Here is a 20,629-nt window from a genome sequence, read left to right on the forward strand (position 1 = left end):
TCTGCTTTTGGGTGCAATTGTAAATGAGATTGACTCCTTAATTTCTCTTTCTTCAGTCTCATTGTTAGTGTATAGAAATGCCACTGATTTTTGGGCATTGATTTTGTATCCTGCCACGCTACCAAATTGCTGTATGAGTTCTAGCAATCTTGAGGTGGAGGCTTTGGGGTTTTCTAGGTAGAGTATCATGTCATCGGCGAATAGGGAGAGTTTGACTTCTTCTTTACCAATTTGAATGCCTTTAATGTCTTTTTGTTGTCTGATTGCTGAGGCTAGGACTTCCAGTACTATGTTGAATAGCAGTGGTGAGAGTGGATATCCCTGTCTGTTCCTGATCTTAAGGGAAAGGCTCCCAGTGCTTCCCCATTGAGAATGATATTGCTGTGGGCTTTTCATAGTTGGATTTTAAGATGTTGAGGAATGTTCCCTCTATCCCTACACTCTGAAGAGTTTTGATCAGTAATGGATGCTGTATTTTGTCAAATGCTTTCTCTGCATCTAATGAGAGGATCATATGGTTCTTGGTTTTTCTCTTCCTGATATGATGAATCACACTGATTGTTTTATGAGTGTTGAACAAGCCTTGTGTCCTGGGGATAAATCCTACTTGGTCTAGGCGAATAATTTTCTTAATGTACTGTTGGATCCTATTGGCTAGTATCTTGTTGAGAATTTTTGCATCCATGTTCATCAGGAATATTGGTCTGTAATTCTCCTTTTTGGTGGGGTCTTTGTTTGGTTTTGGAATTAAGGTGATGCTGGCCTCATAGAACGAGTTTGGAAGTACTCCATCTCTTTCTATCTTTCCAAACAGCTTTAGTAGAATAGGTATGGTTTCTTCTATAAACGTTTGATAGAATTCCCCAGGGAAGCCATCTGGCCCTGGACTTCTGTGTCTTGGGAGGTTTTTGATGACTGCTTCAATTTCCTCCCATGTTATTGGCCTGTTCAGGTTTTCTATTTCTTCCTGTTCCAGTTTTGGTAGTTTGTGGCTTTCCAGAAATGCGTCCATTTCTTCTAGATTGCCTAATTTATTGGCGTATAGCTGTTCATAATATGTTTTTAAAATCGTTTGTATTTCCTTGGTGTTGGTAGTGATCTCTCCTTTCTCATTCATGATCTTATTAATTTGTGTCTTCTCTCTCTTCTTTTTAATAAGGCTGGCTAATGGTTTATCTATCTTATTAATTCTTTCAAAGAACCAACTCCTGGTTTTGTTTATCTGTTCCACAGTTCTTCTGGTCTCGATTTCGTTGAGTTCTGCTCGTATCTTTATTAACTCCCTTCTTCTCTTGGGTGTAGGATCTATTTGCTGTTTTTTCTCTAGCTCCTTTATGTGTAAGGTTAGCTTTTGTATTTGAGTTCTTTCCAGTTTTTGGATGGCTGCTTGTATTGCGATGTATTTCCCCCTTAGGACTGCTTTTGCTGCATCCCAAAGATTTTGAATGGTTGTATCTTCATTCTCATTAGTTTCCATGAATCTCTTTAATTCTTCCTTAAGTTCCTGGTTGACCCTTTCATCTTTTAGAAGGATGGTCCTTAACCTCAACGTGTTTGAGGTCCTTCCAAACTTCTTGTTGTGATGTAGTCCTAATTTCAAGGCATTATGGTCCGAGAATACGCAGGGGATGATCCCAATCTTTTGGTATCGGTTCAGACCCGATTTGTGACCCAATATGTGGTCTATTCTGGAGAAACTTCCATGTGTACTTGAGAAGAATGTGTATTCAGTTGCATTTGGATGTAAAGTTCTGTAGATATCTGTGAAATCCATCTGGTCCAGTGTATCATTTAAAGCTTTGTTTCTTTGGAGATGTTGTGCTTAGAAGACCTATCGAGTGTAGAAAGCGCTAGTTTGAAGTCACCGAGTATAAATGTATTATTGTCTAAGTATGTCTTAACTTTGGTTATTAATTGATTGATATATTTGGCAGCTCCCACATTCGGGACATATATATTGATGATTGTTAAGTTCTCTTGTTGGATAGATCCTTTAAGTATGATATAGTGTCACCCTTCAACTCTCACTATAGTCTTTGGGATAAATTTTAGTTTATCTGATATAAGGATGGCTACCCCTGCTTTCTCTTAAGGACCATTTGAATGGTAAATGGTTCTCCAAACGTTTATTTTCAGGCTGTTGGTGTCCTTAGGTCTAAAATGAGTCTCTTGTTACAGCAAGAAAATTCCTATTTTGGTATTTTGATCTGTGTCAAAATTATTAATTAATTAATTAGTTTGTTTGTTTATTTGTTATTTATTTACTTATAATACCTCAATTGAGACTGTTTTTTTTATTTGTTTTTATTTTTCAAAGATTTAGTTTATTTATTTGAAGGAGAGAGAGAGCAGGAGCTGTGGGGAGGTGCAGAGGGAGAAACATGCTCCCCAGTGAGTAGGGAGTGGATGCAGGGCTGGATCCATGACCACAGTATTATGACCCATGCCAAAGGCAGAAGGTTATCCACCTGAGTCATCCAGATGCCCCTAAATTTTTTATTTCAAAATAATTATATGGAAAATTGACTCTTTTTGGTATACAGGGCTGTGAATTTTGAATTTTAATACATTTTATAGGTCCTATAACCATTTGAGTATCACTTACAGACTAGTTTCTTCGCTCTCCAAAACTCCTATGTTCCTTTCCTTTGTCTTTACATGCGTGCTTCCATATTCCCAACAAAACATTGGTCTATTCTTCTTTTTTAAGAATGTCATCTTGATGGGAGCCTACAACACATAGAGTTATGAGAACTATGTGTCTTGGTGGGAGGAACCGCATGTCACAGGGCACACGCATGATCTCTACCTCTGTCACCCCTCTCAGTGTTTCCTACCCCTAATGAGTGGAAGTTATTTTCATAGGAATGACTCATTATTTCAAGTGTTTAAATTCCTTGAGAGACTTGATTTATATAGTTCTACAAAGTATATTTGGCATTTGGTAATGCAGAGGTGGTGTTGAAGTTCAGATCAACTCATATAATCAAGCTGAGGTATGTTCTGTACACAAGCGTCATTGCACAGACTTCATCCTAAATTGTTCTCAATAGATATCTTATGATGTTTTGAGGGTAACTTAATTGATGAAGATTTACTCTCATCACTACCAATTAGGGTTGGTGATTATCTGGCTTCTGCAGGAGTTGAAATGAAATAGCATATCTAATAATTGTTCAACTTTGTTGCACTAGCAATGTCTGTGCAGAGCTGAGCTATAGCACTAGGGTGAGTTTGTGTCAATAAAAGGCCATACCCATGCAAGTTATTTTATTAGTGAGAGAACAATTCAGGGTAATCAGAAATACCTAACATTTTATCATTAGAGTGGGAAAATATTTCTCAAGGATAAAAATTACCACAAAAGAGTGCAAAGGAAAATATTGCAACCAGTGGTACCAAACATCTAGATTAATTCTCTTCTATGGCCTTGGATGGGACTGTCTGCTTTATGCAATTACATGTTTCTATCTAGGATACTGCATGTGCTCTCACCTGTGGAATGCCCACTTCTGCTGAATTTCTGGAGGACTTCAGCTTAAGATCTCTAATATGAGAAACTTTTTCAATTCTTGTCAATGAAGGATGTAGGATGTCAGAGAATTGATGTACATGTAACCAAGGATCCATTTCTTGTACTTTATCTACCTAACTGGTAATAAAAAGTAGATATGAGGTCAATTCACAAGTCTCAATGGCAATCTTTTCCTGAGATTGTTCAGAGCACCAAAGGTTTAGGTCAAGTAAAGGTGGTTAAATGAATGGCCAGAGGGCAATCTGTTCCTGGGACGAAAGGCAGAGCGTCAAGAGCTTACTTAGTTCAGTATGTGAAGATTGGAATACGCATGAGTTGGGACATTCTGAGTTATGTGGTCTGTAACACATGTGCATCTTTCTACAGAGAGAAAGATGCAGGCCGTGAAGGCTAAGGTAGGTACTAGGCCAAAATAGTTGAAAGGTAACTGCTACAATTACTCATTTCAGTGTAATATTCCATTTGTTGTTTCTACTTTTCTGGAGGATTGGGGTGTGGTGGGAGAAGTGAAGTTTCAGTGTGAGAGCTAACCTTACCTAAGTGTCCCAGAGAAATTTGCTCTGCTATCTCGGGACTAACTGAAATTGCATAGGCAGTAAACACAGAATCCAGGTGGTAGTTGACTCTTGCGATTGCTGTGGTGTTTTGACGAATAGTGGTTCAATTCATTTAGAAAAGAAAATACTAGTATCAGTCCATACTCATAGGTCATGGAGGGAATAGCGTTGTGGAAGATCCCTTAGAGATACTCAAATGTTTCCTTGGGACAGTATTGCAGACCATATTCCATGTTTCCAGATTTTATGGGTTTCTGTTGAGTCCCAGAAAGGTGTGAATAGCCCCGCTGTCTGCCATCCTAGGAAAGTCCCCACTAGTGTTAGTTTAATGTTGCATCCCCAGTGTGGTGTGTTATCTCTGTTGGAATGTAGCTACTGGTCACTGGCGATCATTTGGCTTCACCAGGCAGCTGTCTTGGCTTTGATATACCTTGTTCTCATGGGTCATCAAATAAATCACCCCACAGAGACTGACAAGTTGCAGATGAGCAATTATATTTTAGGTGTGTCTCTATAGGTGCAGAAAAACCATTGGACAAAATCCAGATCCATTCCTGCTTAAAACTTGCAGCAAATTACTTAGAATTGAAAGGAATTTCCTCAACTTAAAAAAGGGGCTAAACAAAAAGACCTCATCAAATGTCATACTTGATGGTGAAACCTAAATCTCTTTCTCCTTAGTTTCAGAATTAAGGGAAGAATTTTAGCTCTTACCATTTGTATTCAATATTGAAATAAAGGTTCTAGCCAATACAATAAGGCATGTGGAAGCAACAAAAGCCATACGTTTGGAAACGAAGAAGTTAACTTATCTTTATTTATAGACAACATAATTGTCTGAAGAGAAAATGCAAGGAAATCTACAAAAACATCTACTAGAACACACTGGCTTAAGAAAATCAAAGTACTCCTACCATAGAATCCAGCCACTCTACTCCCAAGTATGGACTCTAGAGGAAACAAAAGCATGTTTCTATAAAATATCTCAAATGCAAATGTTCACAGCAGCTTTCTTTATAACAGTCCCTGGGAATAATTGATATGGTCAGCAACAGGTGAATAGATAAACTGTTTTATAGGCACATGATGCTATACTACAGCGTAACGAAAAGACAACAACAGAAAGTTAAGACCAATGAAGAATTTCAAAATAATTATATTGAGAAGAAGCCAGACAAAAGAGTGTCATTAAGAAAAAATTTATAAAAAATTATGAAATATGAAGACTAATCATGACAGAAGTGATTCCTGGAAATGGGAGTGGTAAAGAGTTGAGAGAAGGATTACAAAGTGACATGAGGAAACATTTGGGGTGATCCATATGTTCATTATCATGATTGTGGTGATGGTTTTACAAATGTATACATGCGTCAAATATTACAGAATTGTTTAATTTGGTGCAGTTTATTGTTATGCAATATATGCAATAATATAAGCCATTAAATATCTAAATTTACAATGCCGTATCTCCCCACAGTGTTGCGCAAAGTTTCTTGTGTGACCCACATGCAAAATATTTCTCATGTAGGCTTTTATTGGCCTGATAGTATGTTTTTTTCTTTAAGTTACAGATCATACTTCTGCACCTATGTGCTATACTGTTTGTTAAGTCTTTTTCAAAGACTTATTTATTTATTTATTTATTTATTTATTTATTTATTTATTTTAGAGAGAGAGAGAGAGATTGCCTGGGTGGCAGGTGAGGTGGTGGGGGAGGATGAGTGGAAAGCAGAGACTCTTGAGCATATTCCTGGAGAACTCAGAGTCCCATGTGGGGCTCCATCCTACAACCCTGAGATCATGACCCTAGTTGATATCAAGACCTTGAGACTCAACTAATTGAGCCATCTGGAAGCCCTTTGTTTATTTTCTTTTTTTAAATTGTTATTTTTTAACAATATTCATTTAAATACAATTTGCCAACTTGTAGTATAAAACCCAGTGCTCAATCCATCAATCCAGCCCTGTTCGTTTTCAACCAGCATCATTGCAACCCCTTTGGGATTGTCCCTACAAATCTGAATACAAATTTGTAGTGGCTTGTCCAAAATTCCTTTCTAGCCGAGTATTGTGGCAGATTTTGACAATGTGATTTGGAAATTGGAGGAAAGGAAGGGATACCTGAACCCAAGCAATATCCAGGCCTGAATTTCTTCCTTCACTCTGTATCTGAGAAAGCATTCCCATGTTAACTCTGGACTCATGAAACTCCTTGTTCTGAATCTGTGAAAAGAGGTGGGAAGGAAACAGCTTGAGCTAAGCTTGCATCTATGTGTGTAGAGATAAAAGTTTACAGAGCATTACAGAAGACTTGTCCCTCTCCAAAACTTTATTTGGATAATCCTGATTTCTTACATTGTGGGGAAATTTGTTGTTGTTGTAACTCTTGGCAACAAAATTTGACAAACGCATCATAATGGAAAGCATCCTTAAGTCTAAAACCTGTTAAGAGTATAGCATTAGTATTTGTTGCCTGATTGACATACACTAGCCACCATATGCTGGAGTCAACAAAACAGTGAGAATATAAGATAAAAAACTCAGCTCATTCTACAGGGATTTGATAACTTCATGTATGATGTTTCTTCTGTCTAGAATTCATATATTTCACTTTTTAATGAGTCTGAAAATTAGGAATCGCTGAGTATTAAAATATTTGAATATAAAAGAGTATGACTTTTCTTCTGAAATGCTTTCATTAAAAAGAAAGTAGTATTACAATTGGTATTATTTTATTTTATTTTTTAATTTATTTTTTATTGGTGTTCAATTTACTAACATACAATTGGTGTTATTTTAGAACCAGGTATCTGGTTCTAAAGGAAATAAGGTATCAAGTAAAGGACATTTGTTCATTATTTTTGTTTAATTTGAAAATTCTTTAGTGAACATGTAGAAAATGGCAGTCACTATTCTTAATTTTAGGGTACACTGCCAGCCAAAAAACACAGAATCACTCAGCAATGATTTTCCTTCCTAATAATTTTTTCTGTCTGTATTCAACCACAACCTCTTTTCTGGCAGTCAGGGGATTATAGGATGGCTCACACGGATACATCAGAATATTATAAGGTACAGGTAAAATGTTCTATGAGATTGCTACCCTGTGAGCTATAAAAATGCTCTGGGATACCGTGTTACAGAAATTCCATATCAGGTAGTCTCTGAAGAACAAAATAGACCCTGAGAGGTTAGGATTGCTGCTGTTCAGAGTTCCAAGTGCCACCCGAAAACTGGCATGCGCTTCATGAAGTCAGGGGTGAAACAGGTTGTTGAGTTTGGGAGGATTCTGTCCCAGGCGCACCCATTTCAGTCCCTGTCCACCAGGAGGTGGAGCTTCCTCCCTCAATCACATTTCCTGTGTGAAATGAAGGCTTCCACTGATCATTTCTCTGTCACTCCAGCGTTTCTTCAGGTTAAGAAGCAGAAACATTATTTAAGTGACACTCTAGAGATGAAGTGTTCTCCAGGGATCGTGATTGTCCTATTCTTAATGCTTGGTAAGTGAAATGCCTCATAAATTTAGATCTTTCCCCCTATTGTGTCAGCAAAGACTTTAACTATCCTTTTCTCCACCGACTTTGTGCTGAAGGTAACACAGGTCTCTTTTCCCCCAGGACAAACCCATGGAAACTCAGTGAATCAGACTGAAGGCAAGGTGACCCTCTCAGAAGAGGCTTCCTTGACTATGAATTGTACTTACTCAACGTCAGGGTATCCTGTCCTTTTCTGGTATGTCCAGTATCTGGGGAATGGTCCACAGCTCCTTCTGAAAGCATCAGGAGACAAGGAGAAGGGAAGTAACAAAGGGTTTGAAGCCACTTTGGACAGCTCATCCAAATCCTTCCACTTGAAGAAAGGCTCACTGCACGTGTCAGACTCAGCTGTGTACTACTGTGTCATGAGTGACACAGTGACGGGGACTGTAGGGGGAGCTGAGCGCAAACTCTGAGCAGAGCGGGGGCCTGGATGCTGAGCCTCTCTGACTGATCCACTCTGGTTCCAGCGCAGTCGGTGGTTGTTAGTCCCTCAGCATCTGGTTGATACAAAGTCATACAAAAGGCTAGAGCCTAGGAACCAAGATAATACTCTCCACCTGGCTAGTCATTGGTGACTTCGACAACAGTTTGATGACCGTTGTTCCTCAGCCAGGGTGTAAGCAATTTCAAGATAAAGCCAGATAACAATGAAGTGGTCTTTTGCTCATCCTTGCAGGGAAAGTCCAGCCCCACAAGTTGTTCAGCCACTCTGGTGTGTTGACACTTTTAGAGTAACTCAGTGTGCCTGAGAAGGTGGCTTCTGCCCAGTGTGCCTATGACAGAGTATGTATGACAGGAGGGGAATGGGAGAACTTCAGCCCCCAAACCAGGTTTTAGGAGAGAAAGAAGGGAAGGGAAGAAAGGAGGAGAAGCAGTATACCTGAGCAAGGAAAAGAGCGGCCAGGGACCTCTGCCCTGCTTTCTTCTCTAATAAGTCATTTGTCAGACATGGACTGATATTCAAAATGAAGGCATTGGGACAGAAATATAATGGAGAAAGTGGCTCATATCTAAATCACAAATTGTGCCCCTCATTCCATCTTGGTAAGTACATAAATCATTAACCTACTAACAAGAAGGCCTTGAGTGAGATGGTCTTCCAGTGCCAAGGGAAGTTGTGGCGTACATATTCCTCTCTGTACCCCTTGAAGCTCTGTTAAAAAGATGGTAAGGAATTGTAAAGGGCATAAACTTACAAAGAGAACAGAAAAAGATGATAACAGAGAGTGATATTAGAAAAATTTTAGAGGGTGAGCTGTATGTTTATGGAGCAATATGGAGCAATGCAAACTTGCTAAGCAGACCAAATATAGAAGTAACGAAGTAGCACATAGTAGAGAAGTGCCTCAGTGTGTGCTACACCCTCTGGAAAGGGTTAGGAAAAAGTGGCACCAATTACATTTTAATAATTATGGTAGATAGTGTCGTGTGTGTGTGTGTGTGTGTGTGTGTGTGTTGGATGTTTGGAAGATCATAGGACTGAATTAGAAAATATGTAAGTAATGGACAACCCATGCTCTTTACCTGGGCCTATATAATAAGTAGTGACACTTTTCAAATCCTATAGAAGAATGGAAGATAGTCACTGAACTGAAGAACAGCACATCAAAAAGTCAGATAACCCATCTTTTCAGTGTATCTGTGTCTTGGGGATATGATGGGGGACCTGCACCCCAATATTCATAACTACAATGTCCACAGTTGCCAAACTGTGGAAGGAGCTGAGAATGTCCTTTGACGGATGAATGGATAAAGAGGATGTGGTCTATATATACAATGGAATATTACTCAGGCATCAGAAAGGATGAATACCTACCATTAACTTTGACGTGGATGAAACTGGAGGGTATGATGCTCAGTGAAATACGTCAGTTGGAGAAAGACAATTATCATATGGTTTCACTCCTATGTGGAATATAGGAAATAGTGAAAGAGACCATAAGGGAAGGGGGAGAATCTGAGTGGGGAAAAATTAGAGTGGGAGACAAACTATGAGAGACTCATAACTCAGGGAAACAAACAAAGGGTTTGCAGAAGGTTTGATACAGTAATTTGGGATTAAGTAAAGCACGAGATGAATTGAGCACTGGGTGTTATACTACATCTTGGTAAATTGAATTTAAATTTTAAAAAGTGGAAGCTGCCATACATGCCAGTTACCTAATGCCACTGCCCATGGATCTAACCCAGGCACCCGGCTCTGAGGGGACCGCCCAGGAGCCTACTGGGAAGTGGACTTTACTGAGGTTAAACCTGGAAAATACGGATACAGGTATTTACTAATGTTTGTAGATACTTTTTCAGGATGGACCGAGGCATTTCCCACCAAACATGAAACGGCACAGACCGTGTCCAAGAAACTGCTGGAAGACATCTTAGCGAGGTATGGTTTTCCTGTGAGAATTGGATCAGACAATGGACAAGGACTCGTCTCTAAGGTAGCATGGGGAGTGGCACTAGTACTTAAGGCAGATTGGAAATTACATTGTGCGTATAGGCCCTAAAGCTCGGTACAGATAGAGAGGATGAACAGAACATTAAAGGAGACCTTAATTAATTAGCTCTGGAGACCTGCAGGGACTGGGTGACTCTCCTCCCCTTTGCCCTATATAGGGTGAGGAACTACCCATATAAGATGGGACTGACTCCTTACGAGATCATGGTCGGTCTTCACCTGTTATCCCCAATTTTTTTTTGTTTTTGTTATCCCCAATTTAAAACCTGAGGTGCTTGCTGAATTTGATGATCACCAACTGCTTTTCTCCCTCCAAATGTTACAACGGACCCATGAGCCGGTGTGGCCTAAGCTGAGGGCCCTGTATGAGACTGGGCCACCCCTGGACCCCCATCTATATCGGCCAGGTGACTGGGTGTACGTCCAGAGATACCAACACCAGACACTTCAACCTGGCTGGAAGGGACCCTACATCGTGAGCCTGACCACTCCCACCGCTCTCAAGGTCGACGGGATTACTTCCTGGGTCCATGGACACTGAGGGGGGCACTTGATGGGATGAGCAGTGGGTGTTATGCTATATGTTGACAAATTGAACTCCAATTAAAAAAAATAGAAGGGGATTAGACTTAGTCTTCTTACAACGGCGGGGGGGGTGGGGACGGTAATGTGCTGCCTTAAACTAGGATGTTGCTTCTTCACTGGGACGCAAACAGGAATGAGAACAGCAACAAGGTTGGTTCGAATCCTGGTTTAATCATTCCCCCTGGCTTACTCTGAGACCAACCTGGACCTATGATTGGGTCCTTGCTTAGGTTCCTCTGAGAGGGAGAAATGTGGAGGCCGAGAAAATTAAGGCCATTCCACCTTATGTTCAGTGTTAGCACAAGTACAGCCATCTCAGGCCCCTGTGAATAAGAGCTGAACTTTACCTTACTTCAGTTACAGGAAAAAACAGCTTAAGGCCCGAAAAAGCCCCATATTAGAATGAGAACAGAGCTTAATGCCCTTGAAAGCCCCATATCAGAAGTAAACAGAACTTGAGAAATTCCTCCTCCCCTTCTGGAGGTCGCTTAGACCAGCCCATAAAACTCACCTGGAACCCACCTCAGGGTCCAACTTCCTGCTCCACTGTGACAGGTATACTTGGACCCAAGCTCGAGTTTGTTAATAAACCCTTGTGTACTTGCATCAGTGTCGCCTCCTCGGTGGTTTCTTGGATTTGCAACCTTGGACACAACAGTATCTTTTGTGTTCCTCTTTAAGAGGAGGAATTAGACTTGGGTTTGGAGTTCAGAAGAGTCTCAGCTACTTGAATTGCCTTGAAATCTGCTGCTGCCGCCTCAGTGTTCTGGACCCTATCACTATGTTGCAGGAAATTTCCTGACTTTTCTTCCATTACTGCATAGAATTCCTGATGAAGTTCATGAAAATTCGTCGTGGTAATGATGAAGTTTTGGAATATAGGTGAGGTCCGGAGCTGATGACCAAGAAAGAGTTCTTGAGACTTCTTTGGTGCAAAATGGTGGTTTCACTAAGGCATGGGGGCAGGACCTGTGGGCAGAAAGAGCAACTTCCCAGGGCATGTGAGGGGTGGCTGATTATATACTTGCAGAGTTGGAGGAGGTAAGGAAAAGGAGATTCCAAAAGGATTTTCATATGCTAAGGAGGACCTACAAGATACTGGAGGCCTTGCAATTGTGAAGTTAAAGATGGCTATTCCCTCTAGCAACGCAAAACATTAGACAAATGGAAGCTTCCTGAAGAATAGCCCACATATCCCACCCTGGGTGGGGGTGTTCTGCAGGACTTTAGTTGTGCTTTGTCCTTTGCCAGCCCTGCTGCCACATCAGTAAGTATCCTTGCCTTTCCTGAGGCTGCTGTTCAAAATGGGCTTTATTTCAAATATAGTGCCCCTATTTTAAGCAGAACAGGAATGGATGGGAATGGACTGTTACCTTGTCTGAGACTCTCTCTCTCTCTCTTGCGCTCTCTCGCTCTCCCTTTCCCTCTCCCTTTCTCCTCGCATATCTCCCCTCAACCCTCTCCTTCCTGAGTTTGCTCGACTGATTTTGTGTTTTAGTTCTTCCCTGAAGGGAGTGTCCTGAGGGATCAACCATTTCTGGGGCTACAATATCTTCACCATTAATACTTAACCATTTTATTGTGAAAACACAACACATGTTCATGAAAGTATGTAACACAAACAAACCATCTATGTTATTTAGGAGTATACACATTTAAAACTGATTTTTTCGAATACGAAAGTTCTTCATTGATTTTTAAAAATATTCTCTGTATTACTCAGGGTTCTCCAGAGAGACAGAATCTAAATAAGATCAATAACATGTGCACGGATGCCTGTGTGTGAGCGCACGCATGCGCGAGTCTCTGTATGTGCGTGTAAAGAGATTGACAGACACAGAAAGAAAGAGATTTTAGGAATTGGCTTATGTGATTGTGGAGACAGGCAAGTCCAAATTCCATAAGGCAGGTGGGTAGGCTGGACCCCTGGAAAGAGTTGGTATTGCAGCTTGTGTCCCAGAGCAGTCTGGTGGCAGAATTCCTTCTACCTCCAGGTCCTCGATCTATTTCTCTTAAGATCTTCAACTCCTGAGATGAGGCCTACTCATGTCATGGAGAGTAATCTGCTTTTTTCGGTCTATTGACTTAAACATTAATCTCATCTTAAAAATACCTTTATAGAGGCTCCTGAGTGGCTCAGTCAGTCAAGTGTATAACTATTGATTTCAGCTCAGATCATGATCTCACGGTTGTGGGATGGAGCCCCACATTAGACTCTGCACTTGGTGTGTCGCCTACTTGAGATTCTTTCCTTCCTATTCCCTCTGACTCTGTCTCTCAAAAAACCAAAACAAAGCAAACCAAAACAAAACAAAACAAAACACCATCAAAACCCAACCGAAAACAAAACAAAACCCCGAAACAAAAAGACCTTCACAGCAACTTCTAATTTGACATTTGACCAAATATCTGGGTACCATGACTTAGTCAAGTAGACACATAAAATTAAACACTGTGCCTTCTTTACCTCCAATAGTTCTATTCTGAAAGCCTAGTTTCTATTATACGCATACAATATGCCAGGTTTCTTTTGGTTATTTCACATGGTCTGTCTCTTTCCATCTTTTGGATATACCACTCTGTGTCCTAAACTTAACCTAGCAATAAAGCCTCATACATATATCTACACTCTCAACTATTCATTGAGAAAATAGAAGTAATAAGAGGAGAACTTTAACGAGCTTCTAACTTACTTGACTAACAAACAGAGTTGCCAGGTCTGTGCTCAAATATTGTGCCTTTCTCTTACTAGATTGTAATTCCACGAGAGCAGAGATTTTGCTTATTTTCAAAACATTTGAGCATACTTGACAAACAGTAGGCCTACAAAAAATCTGTTGAAATACCAATGAGTACTAAAAATAGTACTGTTAGTACTAGAGCAAAGCATCATTATCAGTTCATTCAATAAAGCTTTGCTATGTGTCTTTTTCTACAAACTGAGGGTATAGGAGAGAATAGAACAGGATCCTAAGGAGTTTATGTTTAGTTGAGGGCTAAATCCAAACGATTCCCTTCTGTAGGCACTTTATATGCATCTTCTCTTTTGTTTAAATTTTTTTTCCAATTTTATTGATGTTAAGTTGTTTGTGTTCCTTATATATTTTGGATGTTAGTCTCTTATCAGATGGGTGGTTCACAGATATTTTCTACAATTCCATAAATTATCTTGCACTCAGTTGACTGTTTCCTTTACCATGCAGGAGCTTTTTAGTTTGATGCAATTCCATTTCTATATTTTTGTTTTGTCATCTGTGCCTTTGGGTCATACCCAAAAAATTAGCTAGATCTCTGAGAGGATCAGGCTATCCATTGTTCTGTGCTCTGTATGAGGTGAGAAAGAAACTGGCTCATGAAAGGTGATTTGAATTATTTGGCATAAGGCCTCCTTACCTTCATCCCCTTCTTTTTGGGATTAAAACCTAGGTTCTGCACTTATTCCCAATCTTGCAAGGAATACCAGCTGTAGAGTGTTCCCCTTCCTTACTTTTGTCCTAGCTGTTACAGTGGATTAGGCCCTGTCTGTCCTTCAGATTGGTATGAGGTAGAATTGAGCTCCAGCCCCATGGAGAGGTTCTGAGAGGCTAGGAAGCCCAGGACAAAGCCCCACTTATGCCATAAACCAGAAAGTGTGGTGTGATCATGGGAGTAATGGCATCCAATGTTCCAACTAAGGACTGGAACACAGCACCCCTCCATGGACACCTGGGAAAGGCAGAGCCTGTGTGTAGCTGAGCCGGGTGAATGTATCTCTGCCCGAGGCCTGGAAACGAACAGAAGTGGACTATCTTCTGTTCCCTCCATTGTGGGGGGGGAGCTAATGAGTGCACAAGATGGTAAAAGTTCTCCCACCACTGGTCACCCTTAAAATTGGATGATTCCAGCACGCAGTAAGAGCCTGTAGCTTGTTACTTGAGGGGAGCTTTCACTCCGTGGCTGGAGATTTGGATGCCACCATTTTTTCCCTCTGCTTTCTCCCTGGAGACGCACAGTCTCTAGAGAACAACGGCCTCACCGGACAAAGAGTTTCACACAGAGTCTAGCCACCTGGCAAAGCGTGGGACTCCTCTGCCCAGGCACAGACACCTGAGAATGAGTATAGCAGGTGTCTTCCCCAGAACAGCTGGAAGAACAGCGTAACAGCACGTTTACAGACCATGCAGCCCTGGAAAGTCCAGGACTGAAGGAATATAGTGTATAGGAATTCAAGGCTTTTGCTTTTTATTTATCTTTCACATTAAAATATTCCAATATTCTTTCTTTTTTCCAGCCGTAGCTAAAATATTTTATAAACTATTCATTTTTCAGTTTTTCTTTTTCAAGTTTCCTATTTTTACAATTACATCTAGTACCTATTTTCTTCATTTTTGACTTCCTTTCATGTATTCAATTTAATTTTTGTAGATATATAAGTTTGGGTTTTTTGTTTTTGTTTTGTTTTGTTTTATAATTTTGTAATTTAGTATCTTCTAAGATACAGATGAAAATACACTCAGAACCAGTTGGAGAAGTATATAGGTGTACTCTGTGATATTACTGTTTTCTCTTCCTTCACATTCTGCACACCTATTTTGTCTCCTTGTTTTTGTGATTGTTGTTGATGTTGTTCTCTATATAAGTTTGCTTGCTTATATAAATCTGGAATTGAACACCTTCTCACATACGATCAAAATACACTCAGAACTAAGAGTATCACTGTCTTGGTCCACTCTGTGAGACAATATTCACTCTCCCCCACCTCTCTTTTCCCCCCTTTTAAAATTTTTACTATTTAAAAAAATTTGTTTTCTACTTTCATAGTCTTCTGTTTCTTTTATTTTCTGGTACCTGACCTCTTCAGAATTGTCTAGGGGGTATTTTATTTAGGTCATTGTTGATATTTTTGACTCTGCTCACTCATACAGCCATTCTCCACTGCACAGAATGACTAGAAGGGAGAATTCATCAGAAAAGAAAGTACCAAATTACTGGTGGCTTTTGAAGAAACATAAAAGACTGTATAGATTCTCTTACTACCAAACTGAGATCTAATCAGGCCAAGTTTAACAGTCTAAACTGGATGCTCTAACAGCTAGGCTTAATGAGGCAGAAGAGAGTGAGTGACATAGAAGACAAGTTGATGGTAAGGAAGGTTGATGGTAAGGAAGGAAACTGAGGGAAATAGAGAAAACCAACAAAGAGCCCACAAAGAGAGAATCTGGGAATTAAGTGATAGTTTGAGAAAGAATAATATTCATCTTATGGAGATTCCAGAGGATGTGGAGAGAAATTATGTTTCAACAAATCATAGCTGAGAACTTCCTTAATTTGTGGAAGTAATAGCAGCAATGTCCACAAGCCAAACTGTGGAAGGAGCCTTGGTGTCCATCGAAAGATGAATGGAAAGAGAAGATGTGGTCTATGTATACAATGGAATATTACTCAGCCTTTAGAAACGACAAATACCCACCATTTGCTTGGACGTGGATGCAACTGGAGGGTATTATTCTGAGTGAAATAAGTCAATAGGAGAAGGACAAACATTATATGGTCTCCTTCATTTGGGGACTATAAAAAACAGTGAAAGAGAATAAAGGGGAAAGGAGAAAAAATGAGTGGGAAATATCAGAGAGGGAGACAGAACATGAGAGACTCCTAACTCTGGGAAACGAACAAGGTGTGGTGGAAAGGGAGGTGGGCAGGGGTGGGGGTGACTGGGTGACGGGCACTGAGGGTGGCACTTGATGGGATGAGCACTGGGTGTTATGCTATGTGTTGACAAATTGAACTCCAATAGAAAAAAATCTGGGGAATTAAAGAGGCATTCATGTCCTGGAGATAGAGAGACCCAGCCCCCAAGATCAACAGAAACTGAATAACACCTCGACGTGTAATGGTGAAGTTTGAAAATTTCAGAGATAATGAGAAAAACCTAAAAGCAGTGAGAGATAAGATATTCCTAACTTATATGGCAAGGAATATCATATTTTTTTCTAGGTAAATAATTTTTATGATCATTTAAAATTCTGTTTTAAACTTGCAACTTTATTGATATATATTGAACACATTCAATAGTACAGAACACAATCCATTTAATCTTGAACACACTATATAACAAAACTACAGAAATGAGCACAAACCCCACCAACCAGTATGCTCCCTCATCAATTCTATAACTGCAATAAATTTAATAATGTAAACAAACACTGAACAAATCAGAGCACTGTGGAAAGAGCTCAGCAGCTCAAACAAGTCATACTATAATTTTTATGTGCTCAGAGAGTAGTGAGGCAAATCAAATTCTTAGAACGTTAATTAAAAATAGGTTTTTAAACAAAGGTCCCAACTGATTCTTAAATACACACAGAAAAGTTCATCTGTCACAGACAGCAAATGTTGAATTTATACACTGGAGTTTCCGGAAGCATCCTGCACGTTTAGAATGATTAAAGTTGCCCAATCTAGGATGGATCATTCAAATCTGTATAGGATGGGACACAGCCGTCCTGGGCTACTGCGTATGTGCTCACTGCTGCTTCTCAAATGCAAAAACAAAGGAAATACTTGTGGCTTCCCACTCCGATTTACTTAAGGTTCCCCAAGGTAACCTTACTTGACTGTTCTTCATGTACTCTGCTGCATGCTCATAGTCATCCACCTTCTCGGAGGCAAGTTTGGAATTCTTATTTGCTGGATATGGCTCCAAGGCCTGCATTCATTTTAACAGCATTTTATTTTCGTTGTGCTTAATCTTTTCCTCATAGAATTCCAGAAATGTCTTTTTGTAGACTAGTTTCATATTGTACTTCTTCGCCATTTCATTTAGCAATGGAAAATAGACCAGGAATTCAGGGACATCCACAACACCTTCCAAGTTGAAGTCACATTTGCAGCCAAATAAAGGATAATCTCCTTTCTTCTGAAACTTCACAGTATATATCTCATTCCCAAATGGTTCTGTTTCTGAAGCTTCAAGGTGTCTTATCAGTTCAAAGCTATTGGGAGTGGTACCAATAAAATAGCCTCCAGGGCTCAGTCTCTCACAGGCATTTCTGAGCATCATGTCAGCCTGCTCATAGGATTCAAATGAATAATGACAGACAAACTGACAACTACAGATGTCAAAGCATGTTTCGGCGTCACGAAATTTGTTAATCAAAAGTTCCTTTGAACAATCAGCAGTTACAAATTCTGCACTGAAAATATATTCATTATCACGACAACGATTTTTCATGTCCTCATACCGCTGCTGACACTGTTTGACAGAAACATCAGCGTTATATGTACAAACTAGCTTGTTAATTCTTCCCTTTTTCCATTTGAGCAAATCTCCACCTATACCCCATCCCAGGTCCAAAACAGTGATATCGCGTTTTTTTTTCTGTTGTACCTTTTCTAAAAATTCCCCAATAAGGACACTTTTCATCCAATTATTAACGTTTCTTAGGTAAAAAATACAACTTTGGCTACGCTTCTCCAAAGCAACTTCCTGTAGTTCATTATAGTGGGCAGCCACTGTTGAACTGTGTCCTTCTTCTAATTTTTTTTTGCTTTTCAGGAACATCCTCAAGTTCTATTTTTCTCTTCTTCTGTGTGCCATCTCCAGTAGACGGTTCATCTTTTGGAAAATCATTAATTTCCCTTTTTCTTTTCCTTGAAATGCCCTCATCATCACCAGAACCTATTTCCTCTGGGACAAATTCAGCATCAAGTTTTTTTTTCTTGGTTGGAGTATCTTCCCCACCACTACAACTTTCTTTATAAGATCATCTTCAAATCCATTTTTCTCTTTTTTGGTGTGTCTGCTTGTCCCCAGACAGGAGCCTTTTCAGAAAGTCGAGACCCAGGAGTGGTTGTGTTTTCATTAATACTGAATAAAGACTTTGTTTCCAAATCTTTTGATGCTTTTGCCTCTTCGAGAGAGAGCTTTTCACACTCTTCTGCTTTTGCAGAATTTTCCATTTTTGATTACTTAAGTAGGTGGCAAAACTTCATGAACTAAGGTAAGTGGAACTGCTGGGTGTTTCTTCTGGCCTAGTGACACCACGCAGGCGGCTACGGCTCTCAAGGAATATCATATTAATAACAGACTTATCAACAGAGCCAGGGCAAGCCACAAAGCGCTGGTATGATGTATTCAGGGTCCTGAATGAGAAGAACATGCAGCCAAGAATACTTTCTCCAGCAAGGCTGTCATTCAGAATAGGAGAGATAAAGAGCTTTCAGGATGAAGAGAAACTGAAAGAATATGTGATCACCAAAGCAGCTCTGCAAGAAATATTAAGGGTGACCCTGTAAGCAAAGAGGGAGCCCAAAGAAACAATCTGAACAGGGATCCCTGGGTGGCTCAGTGGTTTAGCGCCTGCCTTAAGCTAAGGGCTTGATCCTGGAGTCCCGGGATCGAGTCCCGCATCAAGCTCCCCCATGGAGCCTCCTTCTCCCTCTGCCTGTGTCCGTGCCTCTCTCTGTGTGTGCCTCTCATGAATAAATGAATTTTAAAAATCTTAAAAAAAGAAACAATGTGCACAAGTAGTGACTGAATAGGTAACACTATGACACTAAATTGATATTCATATCTTTCAGTAGTTACTCTGAATATGAATGGGCTAAATGATCCTGTCAAAAGATACAGAGTATCAGACTGGATAAAAAGCTTATGTATATGCTGTCTACAAGAGACTCATTTTAGACCTAAGGACACCTTCATATTGAGGGGGTTGGAGAACCATTTACCATTCAAATGGACATCAAAAAAAAAAAAAAAAAAGCTGGGGTAGCAATCCACACATCAGAGAAATTAAAGTTTATCCCAAAGTTTGTAATAAGATATGAGGAGGGATAGTATATCATATTTAAAGGGTCTGTCCTTTAATAAGAAGACTAAAAATTATGAATATTTATGCCCCTAATGTGGGAGCAGCCAAGAATATCAACCAATTAATAATCAAAATAAAGAGATTCTTAAATAATAATAATTAATAGTCAGAGACTTCAACAAGGCACACTCAGCAAAGGACAGATCTTCTAAGCAGAAGATCAGCAAAGAAACAAGGGCTTTGAATGACCTACGGATCAATTGGATTTCACATATACAAATAGAACATTCTGCCCTAATGCAATAGAATACATATTCTTCTCTAGTGCACATGGAACTTTCTCCAGAATAGACCACATACTGGGTCACAAATCAGGTCTCAGCCTATATCAAAAGATTGGGATTGTCCCCTGCATATTTTGACCTTAATGCTTTGAAACTAGACTCATCACAAGAAGAAAGTTGTAAGGAAGTCAAACACTTGGAAGTTAAAGTGCATCCTACTAAAAGATGAAAGGGTCAACCAGGAAATTAGAGAAGAATTAAAAGATTCATGGAAATTAACGAAAATGAAAATACAACTGTTCAAAATCTTTGAGATACAGCCAAAGAGGTCCTAAGAGGGAAATACCTCAATACAAGCCTCCCTCAAAAAACTGAGAAATCTCAAATATACAGCTAACCCTACACCTAAAGGAACTGGTGAAAGATCAGCAAATAAAGCCTCAATCAAGCAGAAGAAGAGAGATAATAAAGATTTGAGCAGAACTCAATGAAATAGAAACCAGAAGAAGTGTAGAACATATCAATGAAACCAGGGAGTGATTCATTGAAAGAATTAATAAGATAGATCAATCCCTAGCCAGACTTATTAAAAAGAAAAGAGATCAACTTAAAAAATCATGAATGAAAAAAGAGAGAGCACAACCAATACCAAGGAAATACAAACAATTTAAAAAATGTATTATAAGCTACTATATGTCAGCCAATTAGGCAATCTGGAAGAAATGAGTATATTGCTAGACATCTTCAAATTACCAAAAGTAAAACAAGAAGAAGTAGAATACAGGCCAAAAAGCAGTGAGAAAATTGAACCAGTCATCAAAAACCTCCCAGGACACAAAAGTCCAGGGCCAGATGGCTTTCCAGGGGAATTCTTCAAAC

The 20,629-nt window shown here is 39.6% G+C and overlaps 1 long non-coding RNA gene, 1 pseudogene and 2 gene segments (V, D, J or C); 2 read left to right on the forward strand and 2 right to left on the reverse strand.

Annotated features, from left to right (window-relative positions):
* Positions 1–20,629, forward strand: part of LOC112657482 (T cell receptor alpha variable 9-2-like) — a 55,704-nt gene that overhangs the window by 31,343 nt on the left and 3,732 nt on the right.
* Positions 7,311–10,039, forward strand: LOC118355447 (T cell receptor alpha variable 9-2-like). The segment is given in 2 exon segments: positions 7,311–7,592; positions 7,710–10,039. Coding segments are annotated over 2 exon segments (597 nt in total).
* LOC125755652 (uncharacterized) lies at positions 8,641–11,615 on the reverse strand. The gene is made up of 3 exons (XR_007412651.1): positions 11,183–11,615; positions 9,448–9,536; positions 8,641–8,784 (listed from the first exon to the last, which is right to left on the reverse strand). It is a non-coding gene; the product is annotated as an uncharacterized LOC125755652 (long non-coding RNA).
* LOC118355446 (mRNA cap guanine-N7 methyltransferase-like) lies at positions 17,134–18,712 on the reverse strand (annotated as a pseudogene).

This window comes from Canis lupus, chromosome 8, assembly GCF_003254725.2.
Source record: "Canis lupus dingo isolate Sandy chromosome 8, ASM325472v2, whole genome shotgun sequence".
In the NCBI taxonomy this organism is placed as follows: Eukaryota; Metazoa; Chordata; class Mammalia; order Carnivora; family Canidae; genus Canis; species Canis lupus.